Genomic DNA, 18,054 nt, shown 5'->3' with positions numbered 1-18,054 from the left:
GATGCCTTTTGAAAAACAAGTTTACATCATATTCTTATGCAGGCCAGTGCTGGGTGTGAGGTAATTTAAGGTGGTTCTGACAAGTGTCGTCGACATCTTCATATCCGGTCACATGGGCAGCAAGCCACTCCCATCTGGTCACATGGGTGGCAAGCCACTCCCACAAAGGAGGCCACACCCACAGAGTAGGTTCGAACAATTTTTGAAACCCACCACTGTGATAAATCTTCTGCAGGGTGATCTAACTCCAACCTGCCTCAGATCTTAACAACACAACCATTACCAGTCTAATTTAATCCACCTACTTTGCTGCGCGTGGTTGTCTTTTCCTCTTTTCTCCCATTTTCCCCAGCATTACAGATTTCTCTGTAGAACTTGGTCTTCGTCCCCATCAATTATCTTGGGAAAGACAGATTGCTAAAGTTATTTGAAACAGACAATGGAGTAGAATAGAGATTGGCAAGGAAGTCAGCCAACTTCATGCTCGTATGGATTTCTGCTGACTCAGGGGTGGGCGGTGAGCATTAGAATTTGGTGGTGGAAAGGCCCTGAAACTATACTCACCTGCCAAAAAACTGTCATTGTTATTCCTCCCACCGCTTCTTTCCAATCCTATTCCTCAAGTGGAATAAGCTGCTGATCTGAAGGTAGGGGTGGAGCAGAAAAATGACGGATGGGCAAGAATTTAAGGCAGGAAAGATTCACCTTTTCAAGGAAGAGTAGAATTCAGAAGACTGTTGGAGAGCCTTCTGCACTATAACTACTTAACAACTGCTGTTCTGATCCACGGAAGAAACTGAGCATATTCTATAACAGTGTTTCTCAACCTTGGTAACTTGAAGATGTCCGGACTTCAACTCCCAGAATTCCCCAGCCAGCGAATGCTGGCTGGGGAATTCTGGGAGTTGAAGTCCGAACATCTTCAAGTTGCCAAGGTTGAGAAACACTGTTCTATAGGCTCACCCTATAGGAACAGAGTTTTGCAAAAGTGTAGATCAAATGCTTTGAATCCAATGTGATGTACTGTATACAAAAAGGGTGTTAGAGTAATTATTGTTTTTCAGGAAACAATAAGGATATTGCTTGGGTTTTTGCGATGCGAAGAAAATCGCATTGTGTTGAAGTGTTCTCCTTTAAGCATTTTTAGGACTGTAATATTATTATTATTGGAGACATACTATACAGAGGACATTCCTCTGTTTTGTGACTGCCCAAGTTGTCACTCGGCAAGGGGTCAGATGCAGTTGCTTAAAGTTGCATCAAAGAATCATAGCTGATTTTGGGGGTAAAATTGATTGCCCCCCCCAAAAAAAAACTATAAACAGGCAGAATAAAGTATAGTAGAACATTTAACATATGGGTTTTAAACCTGCATGAAATGTACACATGGAAGCGGATGTACAGTGTGTGCAGTGGTGGAATTCAAATAATTTACCAACCAGTTCTCTGCCCTAATGACCAGCTGGGTAGGCAGGGCTCGGTGGTCATGTGATCATGTGGGCGTGGCCAAGTCAATGTCACTCAGGTCGATGGGCACTTCGCCTTAGCTGTTACAATGGTAATAAGGGTTAGCCGGAGAGGCAGTTTCTGTAAGCAGGGCAATAAAGATGAGGCTAGAAACAACACCAGAATGTTTCCTTCCTGCCTTCCTTACAGGATGAGTCCTGTAAAGTGAGGGGGGGGACGGACCAAAATGAGATTTCTTCCAACAACCGGTTCTCTGAACTACTTAGAAAGTTACCAACCGGTTCCCCCGAATAGGTGCGAACTGGCTGAATCCCACCACTGAGTGTGTGTACCTTTTGGAAAAAATATTCCAATCCCTTGGAATTGTTACCCTTGATGGGTAAAAGGTTGCCCATCTCTACTCTGGACAAAGATTTCTTCAGTGGATGCCATGTCCATTCCCAGTCAATTTAAAGGTGGTGTTCCGTGTGAAGGGGAAGCTCCAAAGGCCTTTGAGATATCTACCCAAAATGGATTCTTGGTCTCCAGACTGAGTAGCAGTTTTTTCTAATTACAGCCTTTTCCACTCATTGGAAATTTATTGTATTTCTTCTTTTATCCATTTCTGAGGTGATGATTCACTGGCCACTCTAGTTTATAACATCGCCAAGTTCTATGAGCTTTTTAGAGTAAAAAAATAGGAAATCAGTCCTTGAAAATGAGTATACAGTCTGTACAGTGGTGGGATTCAAATAATTTAACAGCCGGTTCTCTGCCCTAAGGACCATCTGGGTAGGTGAGGCTCGGCGGTCATGTGACTGGATGGGCGTGGCCAACTCAAGATCACTCAGGTTGATGGACGCTTCACCTTAGCTGTTCCAATGTAATAAGGGTTAACCGGAGAGGCAGTTTCTGTAAGCAGGGCAATAAAGATTAGGCTAGAAAACAACACCAGAATGTTTCCTTCCTGCCTTCCTTAGAGGATTAGCCCTGTAAAGTGGGGAAAAAAACAAAAGGAGATTTCTTCCAACAATCGGTTCTCTGAACTGCTTAGAAAGTTACCAACCGGTTCTCCCGAATAGGTGCGAACTGGCTGAATCCCACCACTGAGTCTGTAGGTTCGTCAAACAAGAAGGGAGATCAATACAATGTGAGAAAATGCTGGATTTTGGAATGTGATGTTGGTCAAACCCATAAACCTGAAGACAATCCTCTTGCCGTTTGCTGGGCTCTTTGCCCGTCCTGATTTAGCTAATAATAATAATGCTAGTTCTCAAAAACATTTCTGCTAGGAAGCACCGACCTTATATGTCCTTTTTATTGGCCTGTCACGTCTCCAGGCTCCAAGAATAACAATGCGGGGGGGGGGGGGGGGAGAGTCTTTGGGAGAGTGCCAGAGTTGGAGGATAAATTTTTGCCTGGGCTATATCTAATGTCTGCATCTTGTTTTGAAATGCAGTAGGCCGTGTGGCGTATGAGTCTGTGTGATGTGGTTGGCTTTTCATCTGTCTTTGGTGTGTGCAGCATGAATGTTTTGTCTGTTTGTATTTGCTAGAGATGATTCATTTTTTAACATGTTGGGCCTCTGGAGGTATTACTAGTCCCCGGGCTTCTGAAGTTCAGACCCAGATTCTATTTTGCATTCTGTCGGGGGTTTTTGTATCTCTCTGTATATCCTGCATTGTCCTTCTGGTGGAATGTGTGTTAGAACAGAAAATAGCAATCAAAAGAATGGATCTGTATTTTGGCATGTTTATAACCCGTTGGGGCTCCCTTTGGACAAATACTTTTATCTCCTTAGTTTACATTTTGGGATGTAAATGATTTGTGGCTGATAGAAAACACTCTTACAAATGGATCTACCCATCAAAATATTGGGTAACATTCCATCATATATTTTTTCCCTGATGATTAACATCTGTTCCAGAGGTGGGTTCCTACCAGTTTGCATCTATTCAGTAGAACCTGTTCGTCAAATCTACCAAACCGGTTAGAAGAGGTTCCACCAGTGGACCTGGAAAGCAGGCCACACCTACAGAAGAGGTTCCAAAATTTTTTGAAACCCACCACTGGTCCTTGGATATGATTATTCTACACTATCATGCTCATATTTATAAAACTCAGTGCCTCTGTGAAAGGTAAGGATGACTACTGCGTTTGTGGTGCAATCAGAACATTGCGTGTGTTGAAGTTGTTTTAACGCAAACCAAAGATGCCTTTTAAAAAACAAGTTTACATCCTATTCTTATGCAGGCCAGTGCTGTGTGTGAGGTAATTTAAGGTGGTTCTGACAAGTGTCGTCGGCATCTTCATATCCGGTCACATGGGTGGCAAGCCACTCCCATCCGGTCACATGGGTGGCAAGCCACTCCCACAAAGGAGGCCACACCCACAGAGTAGGTTCGAACAATTTTTGAAACCCACCACTGATCTGATCCCAAAAGGTTGAAGTACTTTAATTCCTTTGAGGATCCTGGCATCCATGGTGCTACTTTTTTAAAAATTCTGTGTCTTAATCCAGAAGCTTCTTTACAAACAATAGTGAACAAAATTATTTACCTTCTTGCCAAGTGGACTTTTTATTGTCTTTTATCTTGTAAGTGGTCAGGAGTAGGAGCAATTCAGTGGCATACACCTTTAATAAATTATATTATCATCACTACCATGATGCGAAAAGTTTCTGCTTTTACTTGCTTCACCTGAACAAGATATTAAGACCACAGAGGAATAAGCCAGATTTTTTGTAGTCAACTTGATAAGCCTAGAAGCAGTGGTGGGTTAGGACCAGTACGCCCCAGTACGGGCGTACCGTGCCTGCCGGGAGCACTGGTTACCGTTCCGGTACGGTGCTCCGGAAAGCCCGCCCGCCCATGCTCCTTAGCGATATTTGAGTTCTTTGGAGCTTCCGCGCATGCACAGAGAGCCTGCGCGATGCTCCGCCGAGCAGCTGGAGCATTGTGGAGGTGTTGCGGAATGTCACAGGTGGTAAGTACGCATGTGCACGCTGCGCGAGTGTGCGCGTGTGCTGCATGCATTCATGTGGTGGACGCTGGGCCGCGTTGCACCGTACTGGTTGCATCGGGATCCGGAACCACCCCTGATGGAAGGCAAAAAGAAATTGTACCTACACATTATAATATCCTGTGAAAGCTTACTAGTTAATTAGAGAGATAGCTCCTTTGTGGTTGTGTGTATTCACTATACTGAACTCTTTTTTTTAATTGAGAATTTTGGGGGGAAAAAGAAAAAAACTTTTACAAATATTTACTTCCCTCCCCCCCTCCCCCCCAACCCCCCTCCAACCTTCTCTCCCCCCCCCGACTTCCCAGAACCAATACAGGGTATAAATCTTTAACAAAAACATTCTAAAATGAACTTTTGGTAGAAAAGGGTGTTTCTTTTTCTTTTTAATTGAAAATTTTGGGGAAAAAAAAACTTTTACAAATATTTACCTCCCTCCCCCTCCCCTCCCCACCCAAACCTCACCCCCACCCCCAACCTTCCCACCCCTCCGGCTTCCCAGAACCAATACAGGGTATAAATCTTTAACAAAGATGTTCTAAAATAAACTTTAAAAAAAAGTTAGCATCATCTTTCATTTGAGCTTCAACTCCTCTTTGCTAGGCTAGCTCTAAACAGATTATATAATTCCTTGTTTCTTCAGTCATAAACTATCTGGAATTTCTTAGTCCCATATTTATTTTGAGTATAATCAATCCATCTTTTCCACTCCAGTTTATATCTCTCATTTGAATGGTCCTTGAGATATGCTGATATTTTAGCCATCTCCGCTAGGTTTGTTACGTTTAATGTCCATTCTTGAATAGTAGGCAAATATGCTGAACTCTTTTTCAGGGTTTGCACAATTCACTGAGCTTTAAGCTGACTTTAAGCTGAATGAGCCTCACAAGACATTCTCAACCACACACACACACACTCACACAAACCTTACCAAGGTTAATATTCTCCTAGAGTGACAAGTGGGAACACAATTGATAAAATTAGTTAATCTTTAACTAATCGGATTATGTAAATACAATCTTTAAGTAATAAAAGGTGATAAGCATAATACAAATTATATGTATCATATTTTTAGCAGATAGCTTTTCTTTTTTAATAAAAAAAATGTGCCCTCTGTTTCCATTACTATTAGAGTTCATTTGGAAAGTATTGTCTGCCACCCAGTGTCCAAAATTAAATGATTTTGAACCTATATAGCAGATTTAGGAAAGAATTGATCAACACTTAACAATTTATGTTTGATATAATTGCTTAAACCAAGTGTTGACACATGAAAATAGACTGTTATTACTCTTATATATACAAAAATGTGACATCATACCTCCCAGTTCTTTAGCTAGTATTGGCCTTCTGATATCTTCCCAAGAACGTAGAAAGTTGTAATATGTCAATACAATATTGGGTGGGTGGGCCTCCTTCGGATACCGTCAGCCGGACAGTGTCGGCTGGCGGGCGCCCGGAGGAGATCCTTCTCTGTGGCTGCTCCAGCCCTGTGGAATCAGCTACCCCCAGAGGTCTGGACCTTACCCACTCTCATGGCCTTCAGGAAAGCCGTTAAAACCTGGCTGTTCCAGCAGGCCTGGGGCTGTTGACCTTAGTGTTAAGGTCCAGCCCCGATTAGAACGTATGTGTGTTGTATATTTTAAACTATTTTTTTTCTTTTCTTTTTTTTTTACATTTTCATTTTCATTTATACAATCACTTAAATACTGTGCAGTTAAAAAAAAAAGAAACAATAAACAACTCATAACACTTCTATCCTACATACACCCTTCCTTCTACCCCTCCAACTTTCATTTCCCCCTTCCAACAATCCCCTCTTCTACTTCCCTTCCCCCTCAGCCATTCCTTTCTCCCCTTCCCACCATCTCACCCTCCTTACATTCCCTTCTCACTCCCTCTTAATTCCCCCCTCTTCTTTCCCTCTACACCTCGCTTCGGTGTATTTCTAGTATTCATTGGTCTATTTGTTTTGTACTAAAACAAAAGAAAAATAAAAGGAAAAGAACGAAGAAAAGGAAAAAAAGGGGAAAAAAAGCAACAGTATCCAAGTGCATTCATTGTTCTGAAAATTGAGTCTATATTTCCACCCTCCCCCCCCCCACCCACCCACTGAACCCCCCTACCTGACCCCCTTCCGACTTCCCAGGTCCCATTCCCGGCATCGTTCTTTATCAAGCAAAGTCTGGAGTATATTGAAACCAAATAGATTAGAAGTTACAAAATAATAATAATAAAAAAAAGAACAAAAAAGAAAAGAATAATAAAAAGAAAAAAAGGGGGGGGAAACCCCCCCAAGAAAGAGAAGTCAATATACTCTCTAACATTAACCTCAGCTTCTCATTATTTTTAAAATCTTAAACAATATCTTTACCTGCTTCCGCATATAAATTCTATACCTCCCATCCTGCCTTTACCCGTGTCCGCATATATATTTTATCCTCATCCATTGCTCCTCTCATATTTACTCCACCCTCGTGTAGACTCTCCAGATAATCTTTCTTAACCTTGTATTCAAATAACAATTTATACAAAAATCAGCTTACATTCTGGATCAAGGTAATCTAATTGAACTTTCACTACCCTTCCATCTACCCCACGCCACCCGACTCCATTCATATTTTTTTTCTTTCGTTGTAAGCCACCCAGAGTCCTCCAGGATTGGGCGTCTATAAATTTAATAAATGAAATGAAATGAAATATATCGGCAGATATAAGCAGTGTGTCCTTTTCTAATTGACAGATGGAATTTTTATCAATGCATGATTTCTTAGTGTCACCCAAGTTTTTTTGGAGTCTGATACTCAATATGCTGATAGCCATTGATAGCCTTTTAAAGATCTTAATACTTTGTGATCTTCTCCAGTTTTTTTTTTAACTTTCAATTCCACAATATCCTGGTACTGCCATATCAGTTATCCACACTTTCTTCCACAGTTAAATCTAGTGTGTTACGAGCAAAAAATTTTATCCATTTGTTATTCGGAAATTTCACATTTTAATTTGCTCATTTCCAACTACTTTTTCAAGTATCCCAATTTTTCATCACTGGCACATGATAATTTTTACAGATGTTGCAGGAAATCATTTTGACAACTCTGTTATGTTACTGTTTATATGCAGCTTGTGCAATCTACTTGCACGAGCTGAGTATATTATCTACTGTTTCTTCTGCTTTTTTTGCCCAATCTGCATTTTGAATCATTTGATAATCCCCCCCAATTCTGATATTGATTGCATTAATTTGAGCAGCTTGCTCTTGTGTAGCCGACATCAAGCCTTCACATCAAGCCAATTACCTCCACTAGACCGATTAGATCCCACAGATTAGGCTTCCTCCGAATTCCATCCGCCAGCCAGTGTCAACTGGTGACTACCTGGAGGAGGGCCTTCTCTGTGGCTGCTCCGACCCTCTGGAACGAACTCCCCCGTGGAGATTCGAACCCTCACCACCCTCCAGGCCTTCCGCAAAGCCCTCAAAACCTGGCTGTTCCGACAGGCCTGGGGCTAAAGAGCTGTTGCCCCCACCCCTCGAATGGTATGACTGTTGTGTGTTTTAAATTATATATTGTTATGTTTGTTTTCAAATTTTTGTCTGTATCCCCCTTCCCCGATTCGAGTTGTGAGCCACCCTGAGTCCCCCTTCGGGGGGAAAGGGCGGCATACAAATACAATAAACTGAACTGAACTGAACTTTTTTTTTTTAATGTTCCAGTTGTAAGCCATTGTCAGTTGTCAAGCCTTCAGTTTCTTTTTTTTAAAAATGTTCCAATTGTAACCCATTGCCAGGTTGAATTTTTATCCACTTCATTATTATTATTCCTTTCATATATTAGAGGGTTTACTGGACTGAGCACATATACTTAAGCTCACCCAAATCAGCTTACCAGGCTGACTAAAATAACACTTTTTCTTTTATTAAACAAAATGTGTATTTTTTTTTTAGCATCCAGAGTACCCAGCCTCTGTAATTTGAACTGCTGCTCTGTTGCCTCCTTGTCTTGAAAAGCAGAGGCACTGTTCTGGCACCTGAGGGCCAGCTGTGGAGGGCATTTGAGAGCAATCTCCGGGTTCTCGTTCCTGCTGCTTGCCTGGTTCTCTGGCATTTTTAATATTTAACAAGGGCCTAACAAAGCTAAGGAAAAGTGAGCAAAGGAAGAGAAGACAACTGCAGTGCCACCCAGTTGGCCCTTTCATCTCCCAGGAGCTACTGAATTCCCCCCTGGAGTGAAGCCCTCTTCCTTCACCACAGGTGCCAAGTCTTTGAAGTGCCAGCCTATACCCATTGGCTTCTGCTTTGACATTCACAACTTCCAGAGGAAGCTGGGCTAATGCCCCAACACTGCAGAGAGGGAATCTGAGGGGATAGCAGCCCAATCTGGGGCAAGCCTGCCCTGCCTCGGTATGGTGGCTCTTGCTTGTTTGATTGGTAGATTCTGAAATCCTACCCTTACTTGACCAGAAATGATCAGGCTGACTATGCTGTGAATGAGATGTTTTTCAGTTCCCTTCCAGATTTCTCCTCGTGAAGAGGAGAAGGGTCCTTCATATAGTTTTGGTTTGGTGAAAACAGTACACCCGACTCAGTGGTGGGTTTCAAAAATTGTTCGAACCTACTCTGTGGGTGTGGCCTCCTTTGTGGGAGTGGCTTGCCGCCCATGTGACCGGATGGGAGTGGCTTGCCGCCCATGTGACCGGATGGGAGTGGCTTGCCGCCCATGTGACCGGATATGAAGATGCCGACGACACTTGTCAGAACCACCTTAAATTACCTCACACACAGCACTGGCATGCATAAGAATATGATGTAAACTTGTTTTTTAAAAGGCGTCTTTGGTTTGCGTTAAAACAACTTCAACACACGCAATGTTCTGATTGCACCACAAACGCAGTAGTCATCCTTACCTTTCACAGAGGCACTGGGTTTTATAAATAGGAGCATGATAGTGTAGAATAATCATATCCAAGGACCAGGGGTGGGTTTCAAAAAATTTTGGAACCTCTTCGGTAGGTGTGGCCTGCTTTCCGGGTCCACTGGTGGAATCTCTTCTAACCGGTTCGGTAGATTTGACGAACCGGTTCTACCGAATAGGTGCGAACTGGTAGGAACCCACCTCTGACCCGACTTAACAGCACCCCTGGCTAGGAAGGAGCTAGAAAACGAAGAAGGAATATTTAGGTGGGAAGACTGGGCTGACGGGGATTTAGTAAGCATGTATTAGTCAAATGCTAGAGGAAAGACTTTCTTTACAAAGATGTAGGCCAGGATGCTGTTTACATAGCTTCATACTCTGGGCTTAATAGGGTCTGTTTTAGATGACCTTGTGTTTTCTTTTATTTTCTCCAAAATACAATAGAAGCAGAGGTGGGTTGCTCCCGATTCAGCCCGGTTTGGCCGAACCAGTAGTGGCGGCAGCGGGAGGCTCCGCCCACCTGCCCGGACACTTCTGTGTATGCGCAGAAGCATTGCGTGTGCAAGCATGCACAAAACAGTAGGATTAGGATTAGGATTTATTACATTTATATGCCGCCCTTTTCCCCGAAGGGGACTCAGGGCGGCTCACAATTCAGTCAGGGAAGGGGGTACAGACAGGGGATAAAAAGACGAACATAACAATATACAGTTTAAAACACACAACAACCATACCATTCGAGAAGGGGGGCAAAAGCTCTTTAGCCCCAGGCCTGTCGGAACAGCCAGGTCTTTAGGGCTTTGCGGAAGGCCTGGAGGGTGGTGAGGGTTCGAATCTCCACGGGGAGCTCGTTCCAGAGGGTCGGAGCAGCCACAGAGAAGGCTCTCCTCCAGGTAGTCGCCAGTCGGCATTGGCCGGCGGATGGAATTCGGAGGAGGCCTAATCTGTGGGATCTGATCGGTCTATTGGAGGTAATTGGCAGCAGGCGGTCTCTCAAGTACCCAGGTCCAATACCATGGTAGTAAACCAGCTAGAAACCCACCACTGAATAGAAGCCATATTCCCTCTGGGGGAGGAGAGCTCTCCTAATCATTCTGCAGAGTGGGGCCTAGACCACTGATAGCTTACCCCCACTGCTTACCCTGATTGTAAAACTACTTGTCACTTGTGATTTGTGATCCAGACCAAGCTGATAACAAAAGTCATGGACAGGAAATTAGTACCGGACTCCACATTTGGACTGAGACATTGTTTCTGTTGCATGCTGAAAATGACTACTGTGACCAAACTTATTTTACGATACATGGGCTTTAGTAACTTGTAACGTTCCTGTGGTTCGTCCATGAGGCCAATGTGGAGAAAAGACAGGACACGATCTTTCTCGGGATGGAGCGACCCAGATTGGGGGTCTGAGAGCCCCTTTTATTGAGACAGGACAAAGGCAGGAGGAGCAATAGCATGTGGTTAAAAACAGCCTGTAAAAGTACAATTTCTAATCTACTGCTCAGGGAAGTTCTGTCTATATATGGTCAAATCCTGGGCGTCATTGGTAGGGCACATCTCAGGATGTTATGTTATGAACTATCAGGATGTTATGGAGTTTTAGGAGTTTATTTTCTCCTGTGTGGTTCAGCGTGGCTCTGCATGCCCTGGTATGAACTGGGCCATGGGTGACCCACACCTACACAAGGAATTATATTACAACAGTAACTCTCTAAAAGTCAGAGATTATTCTTGCTTTGTCCTGATGAAATGCTGACAGGAAAAAGAAATCCCTAACTAGAAAAGTCTTTAACTATCCTAGTTCTCCTATTCCTCTTAACAGATTTTAAGTGGGGAGGGGGAGAGAGGGGAGGAGAATAGAAATCAGAAATGTGTTGCCTTTCCTTTACAATTCTGCAGTAGAAGGAAGACTCTTTCTCCCCCATTAAGGGCCTAAACTGAAACCTATTGGATATGCAGAACTTGTCCTCAAAGCCCTAACTGAACACTTCAAAATATAGAGTATCTCTTGCTGATTTTTAAGCGAGCAAAGGCATTTGCTAAGGATCCCTTCTTTAGACTTAAACCCACACTTTCCTTCTTTTATTTTGTTCTATAGGGCTTAAAGTGTTGGGTTGACATCAAGGCATCCAAGTTCAAATCTACACCCAGGTTCAAGTCCATCCCAATCCAACCTATCTCACCAAAGGCTGTTGGTTGTGGAGGGGAAGGGGTGAACAAAAGGTGATATAGGCACTCCTTGACTTACAACTATTCATTTTAAACACCATTCAAAGTTACAACGGCACTGAAAAAAGTGACTTATGACCGTTTTCTACACTTACACAACTGTTGCAGCATCCTCACAGTCACGGGATCAAAGTTTGGATGCTTGGCAACAGACTCATAGCAATAGCAATAGCAGTTAGACTTATATACCGCTTCATAGGGCTTTCAGCCCTCTCTAAGCGGTTCACAGAGTCAGCATATTGCCCCCACAGTCTGGGTCCTCATTTCACCCACCTCGGAAGGATGGAAGGCTGAGTCAACCTTGAGCCGGTGAGATTTGAACCGCTGAACTGCAGATAGCAGTCAGCTGAAGTGGCCTGCAGTACTGCACCCTAACCACTGCACCACCTTGGCTCCTTAATGCTTAATCCTCCTGCTTATGACAGTTGCCGTGTCCTGGAGTCATGTGATTGCCTTTTGTGATCTTCTGACAAGCAAAATCAATGGAGAAGCCGGATTCACTTAAGAACCTAACAATTCTCGTGTTAACAAATGTGGTAAGAAAAGTTGTAAAACTGAGGTAAAACTCACTTAACAACTGTCTTACTAAAAAAAAATTTGAGCTCAATTGCGGTCATCTCCAGGCAACTACAAAAGTGTACAGATGACTACCTGTAAAATAAGAGCTATACATTAGATATAAATCTAAATAGATAAATGAACATAGCTTGGTTTCTTGTTCTTATGGCATTAGTTACTTCATGTAAACCACTGGTAGGTTTCAAAAAAATTTGGAACCTCTTCTGTAGGTGTGGCCTGCTTTCCGGGTCCACTGGTGGAACCTCTTCTAACCGGTTCGGTAGATTTGACGAACCGGTTCTACCGAACCGGTGCGAACCTGTAGGAACCCACCTCTGATGGAACCAAGATCATGATATAAGCAGCTTTACATCACTCTTTTCCATACTGGGAATCCCCCAGCAATCCACTAACAAGAGAACATCAAGAAAGCTAGGAAACTTCACCTACATAGCAACAGTGATTTTTTTTTAATTTTTATTTTAAACACATAAACACATCAACACAAACAGACACATGACTTAAAACAACATAGGAACAAGAAGTTCCATCCTATATCCTACAGCAGTTCCGTATCGGTTTCTTTGCAGTTAGTGTTTTCCCTTCTATACATTTCTATCTTGCGTTCATAATCTCCTTATTCGTTATCCATTTTTATGTACTATTCTATTTTTATTTACACTTAGCTATTTATAACCAAATATTGTTTACCTATATTGTGCTTTATATTCTTACTGTCATTTATTCTCTTACATAAAATTATAGGTATACATTCACATAGTTATTCCTTTTCTTTGCCATTCTTATACTATTGTTATTCCATTTAAAAGGTTATAAGGTATAGTTTGGATTGCTTTGTTTACCATCCGTAGCGCCTGTTGTAACACCACCTTATTCTCCCTTTCTTTTCTTTTCTTTTCTTTTCTCCCTTCCTTCCTTCTCTACTTCCTTCCTTCCTCCTCTCCTTCCCCTTCTTCCTTCCCTTACCTCTCCCCTACAGTGATTTTAATTTCCAAGCAAGAGCTAGAGTTATCTGAGGTGGGTTGGTGAGCGCATACTGTAAATCTTTTCCTTCATCTGCAAGACTCCACTTAAAAGATTAAAAGTATAAGCATAGGTTGTCATAGAACGTCTGGAGAATGATACAATATTGAGAACAGAACAGCCTTCTTTCTCCCCCCTGGTAACTTAAGGCAGGGGACAATGGGCATTGTAGTCTAGTTCCCGAGGTAACAAGTTGGGAAAGCTGATTAACACATTTTTCTCCTGGTGCATTGACATTCTCTAGCCTCTCCCAAAGAGGCCAAGCAGACCTGCGGCTTCATTCTTACCCCTCTCTTTTTCGACTCCAGGTCTCTCCGATAATGCAGCTGATCTGGAAAAGAGAAGACAGATCTACGGACAGAACTTCATTCCCCCAAAGAAGCCCAAGACTTTCCTGCAGTTAGTGTGGGAGGCACTTCAGGATGTGACCCTGATCATTCTGGAAATTGCGGCCATCATCTCCTTGGGACTGTCTTTTTATGCTCCACCGGGTGAAGAAAGTGAAGGTAAGGTTGGATCCTTGCTGTCTCTGCCATGACATCCTCACATGGATGGAGTTTCTCATTTCAAGAAATTGCAGAGCATTCCCCTGGAGGATTATGGGAAAATACAACTGAGTGCCACCATTGAAACCTCCCACAATGCCCCATGGCCATCCAGTGTCAGAAACTGATTGATTCGAGTATTTATATACCATTCTTGTCACACAACCAAAAACAGATCCCTAAAATAAATCAAGTAAGCTCCTCATCAAAGGCATAAAATAGTCATAACAACAACAGTAGCATTTGACCCATCATCTACAGATAAGACAACAGTACAACAGATAGTGCTTGGATTCTGAATGCCCAAAGGAACAACATTCTTCTGATGGTTCTCTAAAAATTATCCAAAATGGTGGCTGTCCAAATCTCAGCAATGAGGGAGAAACTGTTCCAAAGGGACATGACAGCCATTGAGAAGACATGGTTTCTTACTCTTCTCAACTCTTAAAGCAAGAACCCTAAAGAGTGTCTTCTTGAATGAGCAGGCAAACTGCCCTCAAAGGAGATACTCCCTAATATAAATTGTAGATAAACCATGGAAGGTCCTTGGTGGACCTAGAGAGTGCAATTCCCTGAAACTGACTAGCACCTCAATGGGGATGGCATGGGTCAACCAGTCAACCAGTCAGTCCATAGTTTCAAAGACTTTTAGTTCAATTAGTCCACTGCATAATAGGAACTGAGGGGGAGCAAAGCACTGTAATATATGGGATGAATGAGAACACTATAATTGGAGGATGCACACTAGGTATATGACATTGGGCAGGGCTAGGATTTACATCAAGGAAACCACCAATCACAGCCATTAGAATATAGTTTGCAAGGGCAGTAAGATTTAGACTAGCATGATTTCTTGCTAGCTTCACTATGGGAGAGGAACAATTGTGGTAATTATGTGGATATGACATCAAAGCTCTGTCCTAAGATGGTGGGTCCATCTGCCTTTGCAGATCAATTGGGTGAGTCAAGAGACTTGGATTCTGCATATTGGTCTGCCCCAGGGGTGGGTTTCTCGCCCCGTTCCAACCGGTTCGGTTGGAACGGGGCCGGCGGCGTCCCCGTGCACGCGCGCGGTGCACGCATGCGTACTAGCGTCTGTGCGATGCTCCAGCTGCTCCTGGAGGATCGCGCAGGTGCTGTATGCATCATGCGCATGCGCATGCGTGAAAGCGCAGAACTTGTCAAAACCGGGTAAGGAGCGCGGGCGGGCGGGTGCGCCCTTCGCCGTTCCCAGAAGTTACTTACTTCCGGGTTCGCCGACCAACCGGTTCGCAGGGACCGCCGCGAACCGGTTGAAACCCACCCCTGGTCTGCCCAACTTTATCACATTTCTTCATGATGACTCATCCCTATGTCTGCTATGCTGCTTCATCTTTTTTATGTATATTTGCATACTTGTATTGTGCAAAAGGGATAGTCATGTGCACAACAACACAACAACAACACTCAGAGATGAGACTTATTTTAGCAGTTTTACTGCAAGATCAGGGTGTTCCGGTTAATTTAATTCTGTTCCCATCCATTTACATACCTATTAATGAGTCTAATAGGTAAATATTAAACTCCAAATTCTCCCACAATCCATTTGAAATAGATAGGAGAAATACCCAATTCTATGCAATTTTGCAATGGTTTGTATGCATCAACAGATGAAACAACGAGGTTAATAAATATGTACAGGTGAAACTCAAAAAATTAGAATATGTGCAAAAGTTCATTTATTTCAGTAATGCAACTTAAAAGGTGAAACTAATATATGAGATAAGACTCATTACATGCAAAGCAAGATAGTTCAAGCCGTGATTTGTCATAATTGTGATGATTATGGCTTACAGCTCATGAAAACCCCAAATCCACCATCTCAGAAAATGCCAAAAGCACTAAAACCTGGTTCAGTGGCCGTGGGATTACTGTGCTTGATTGGCCTCTCCATACTTCCTCCATACTCTGGGTCCTTAGTTTCCAAATGAGATGCAAAAGTTGCTCTCATCAGAAAAGAGGACTTTGGACCACTGTGCTTCATTAAGACCAGGGTCAACGCAGCCGTCTACCAGGAGATTTTGGAGCACTTCATGCTTCCTTCTGCAGATGAGCTTTATGGGGATGCTGACTTCATTTTCCAGCTGCCCACATTGCCAAAAGCACCAAAACCTGCTTCAATGACCGTGGGATTATTGTGCTTGATTGGCAAGCAAACTCGCCTGACCTGAACCCCATAGAGAATCTATGGGGTATTGCCAAGAGAAAGAAGAGAGACATGAGACCGAACAATGCAGAAAAGCTGAAGGCCACTATTGAAACATCCTGGTCTTCCATGACACCTCAGCAGGGCCACAGGCTGATAGCTTCCATGCCACGCTCCATTGACGCAGTAATTGCTGCAAAAGGGGCCCAAACCAAGTACTGAGTACATATGCATGCTTATTCTTTTCAGAGGTCCGATATTGTTCTATGTACAATCATTGTTTTATTGATTGTATGTAATATTCTAATTTTCTGAGATGGTGGATTTGGGGTTTTCATGAGCTGTAAGCCATAATCATCACAATTATGACAAATCACGACTTGAACTACGTTGCTTTGCATGTAATGAGTCTTATCTCATATATTAGTTTCACCTTTTAAGTTGCATTATACGGAAATAAATGAACTTTTGCACGATATTCTAATTTTTTGAGTTTCATCTGAGTATTTATGAGACCTCATCTTGTAAGTTGTATGAGACTTAAGACTATTAATATTGGAAAATTGAGTGATAAAGTCAGCAACCTTTATAGCTGTTGCCTCATTCCTAGGAAATCTCAGGTCTGTAGAGGTTTGAGAAGGAGACTGGACTGTAAGGAGGAGGTAGGGACCCCCTCGCTATTTACACCAAGATGTGTGAATTCAACTCCCAGAATTCCCCAGCCAACATGATGGCTGGGGAATCCTGAGAGTTGATGTGTATACATCAACTCTCAGAAGAGCCAAGGTGGCGCAGTGGTTAAATGCAGCACTGCAGGCTACTGCTAGATCAGCAGGTCAGCGGTTCAAATCTCACCGGCTCAGGGTTGACTCAGCCTTCCATCCTTCCGAGGTGGGTAAAATGAGGACCCAGATTGTTGGGGGCAATATGCTGACTCTCTGTAAACCGCTTAGAGAGGCCTGAAAGGCCTATGAAGCGGTATATAAGTCTACTGCTATTGCTATTGCTATCTGAAAGTTGCTGAAGTTGAGAAACAGACGGTTGGACGGTTCACCAACAAAAGCATGCCCGACAAAAGCACGGTGACAAAACCGCGAATTCTAAACTGCGCCAACGAATGAGCGCTGAAGCAGTGCACCGACAGAAGCACGCTCTAACCATAACCCTAACCCTAACCCTAACCCTAACCCTAACCCTATCCCTAACCCTTACCTTAACTTAAATCGTGCTTCTGTCGGCGCGCTGTTGTCGGCGCATTGATGGTGTCGCGGTTTTGTCACCGTGGTTTTGTTGGCGCATTTTTGTCGTGCGCGCATTTGTCAGGTCACGGGTTGGACCTCTACTCCCCTGCAGCCCCAGATGTTGTGGCTGATAGAATCATGGCACCTCTTTCTGATTTAAGGAGCCTTCCTGTAACCAATGCTTTCCTTTTTTTTCTCCTTCCAGTCTGTGGGAACGTGTCAGGGGGTGCAGAGGATGAGGGTGAGTCAGAAGCTGGATGGATTGAAGGCGCTGCCATCCTACTGTCAGTGATCTGCGTAGTCCTGGTCACAGCATTCAACGACTGGAGCAAGGAGAAGCAGTTCCGAGGTCTGCAAAGCCGCATAGAACAGGAACAGAAATTCACTGTTATCCGCAACGGCCAACAGGTCCAAATTCCCGTGGCTGAGCTGGTGGTGGGAGACATCGCCCAGATCAAATATGGTGAGAGCGAAGGCAGGAGGTGAACGGTCTGCAAATGCAAATTCAGCTGCATGGAGATACCCCAGAGACTGGATTTAAAAACAATCCTGATATCTCGTTTCTGTCTCTGGGAAGGCCAAACATACTTGGTGAACCAAGTGTTCCCTGTTGCCCCAGAGGGGGCTGATGGTTCAACTTTATATGAGCTTCTTTTACACTTGTAATGCAGAGATGCTTAGTCTCAAAGCTTACAATGGGGCATCGGGGATGAAAATTTAAGATTATCTAAGATTGCGTCTAAACAAAGGCTTCCCCCACCCCCCTTCATTATGGCACTGCTCTTTCATTTCTTGTTTCTCAAGGAATGCAATGAATTGACCACAGTACTCTGTTCATTTCAAACAATCTACACAACAGAAACTTACAC

The 18,054-nt window shown here is 43.3% G+C and overlaps 1 protein-coding gene across 6 annotated transcripts in view; it reads left to right on the top strand.

Annotated features, from left to right (window-relative positions):
* ATP2B3 (ATPase plasma membrane Ca2+ transporting 3) overlaps positions 1 to 18,054 on the top strand; it is a 179,638-nt gene that overhangs the window by 72,923 nt on the left and 88,661 nt on the right. For all 6 annotated transcript variants that reach the window (XM_087710875.1, XM_087710870.1, XM_087710871.1 and 3 more), the window contains exons 4-5: positions 13,523 to 13,720; positions 17,391 to 17,648. In XM_087710875.1, the coding sequence (XP_087567001.1) occupies positions 13,523 to 13,720; positions 17,391 to 17,648 (456 nt within the window). The remainder of the gene's footprint in view (positions 1 to 13,522; positions 13,721 to 17,390; positions 17,649 to 18,054) is intronic.

This window comes from Thamnophis sirtalis, unplaced genomic scaffold (genome assembly GCF_051295495.1).
Source record: "Thamnophis sirtalis isolate CommonGarterSnake01/CBP01778 unplaced genomic scaffold, rThaSir2_p1.2 scaffold_3, whole genome shotgun sequence".
Taxonomy (NCBI): domain Eukaryota; kingdom Metazoa; phylum Chordata; class Lepidosauria; order Squamata; family Natricidae; genus Thamnophis; species Thamnophis sirtalis.
Note: the sequence above shows the minus strand (reverse complement) of the source record. Positions and strands in the feature narration are given on the sequence as shown.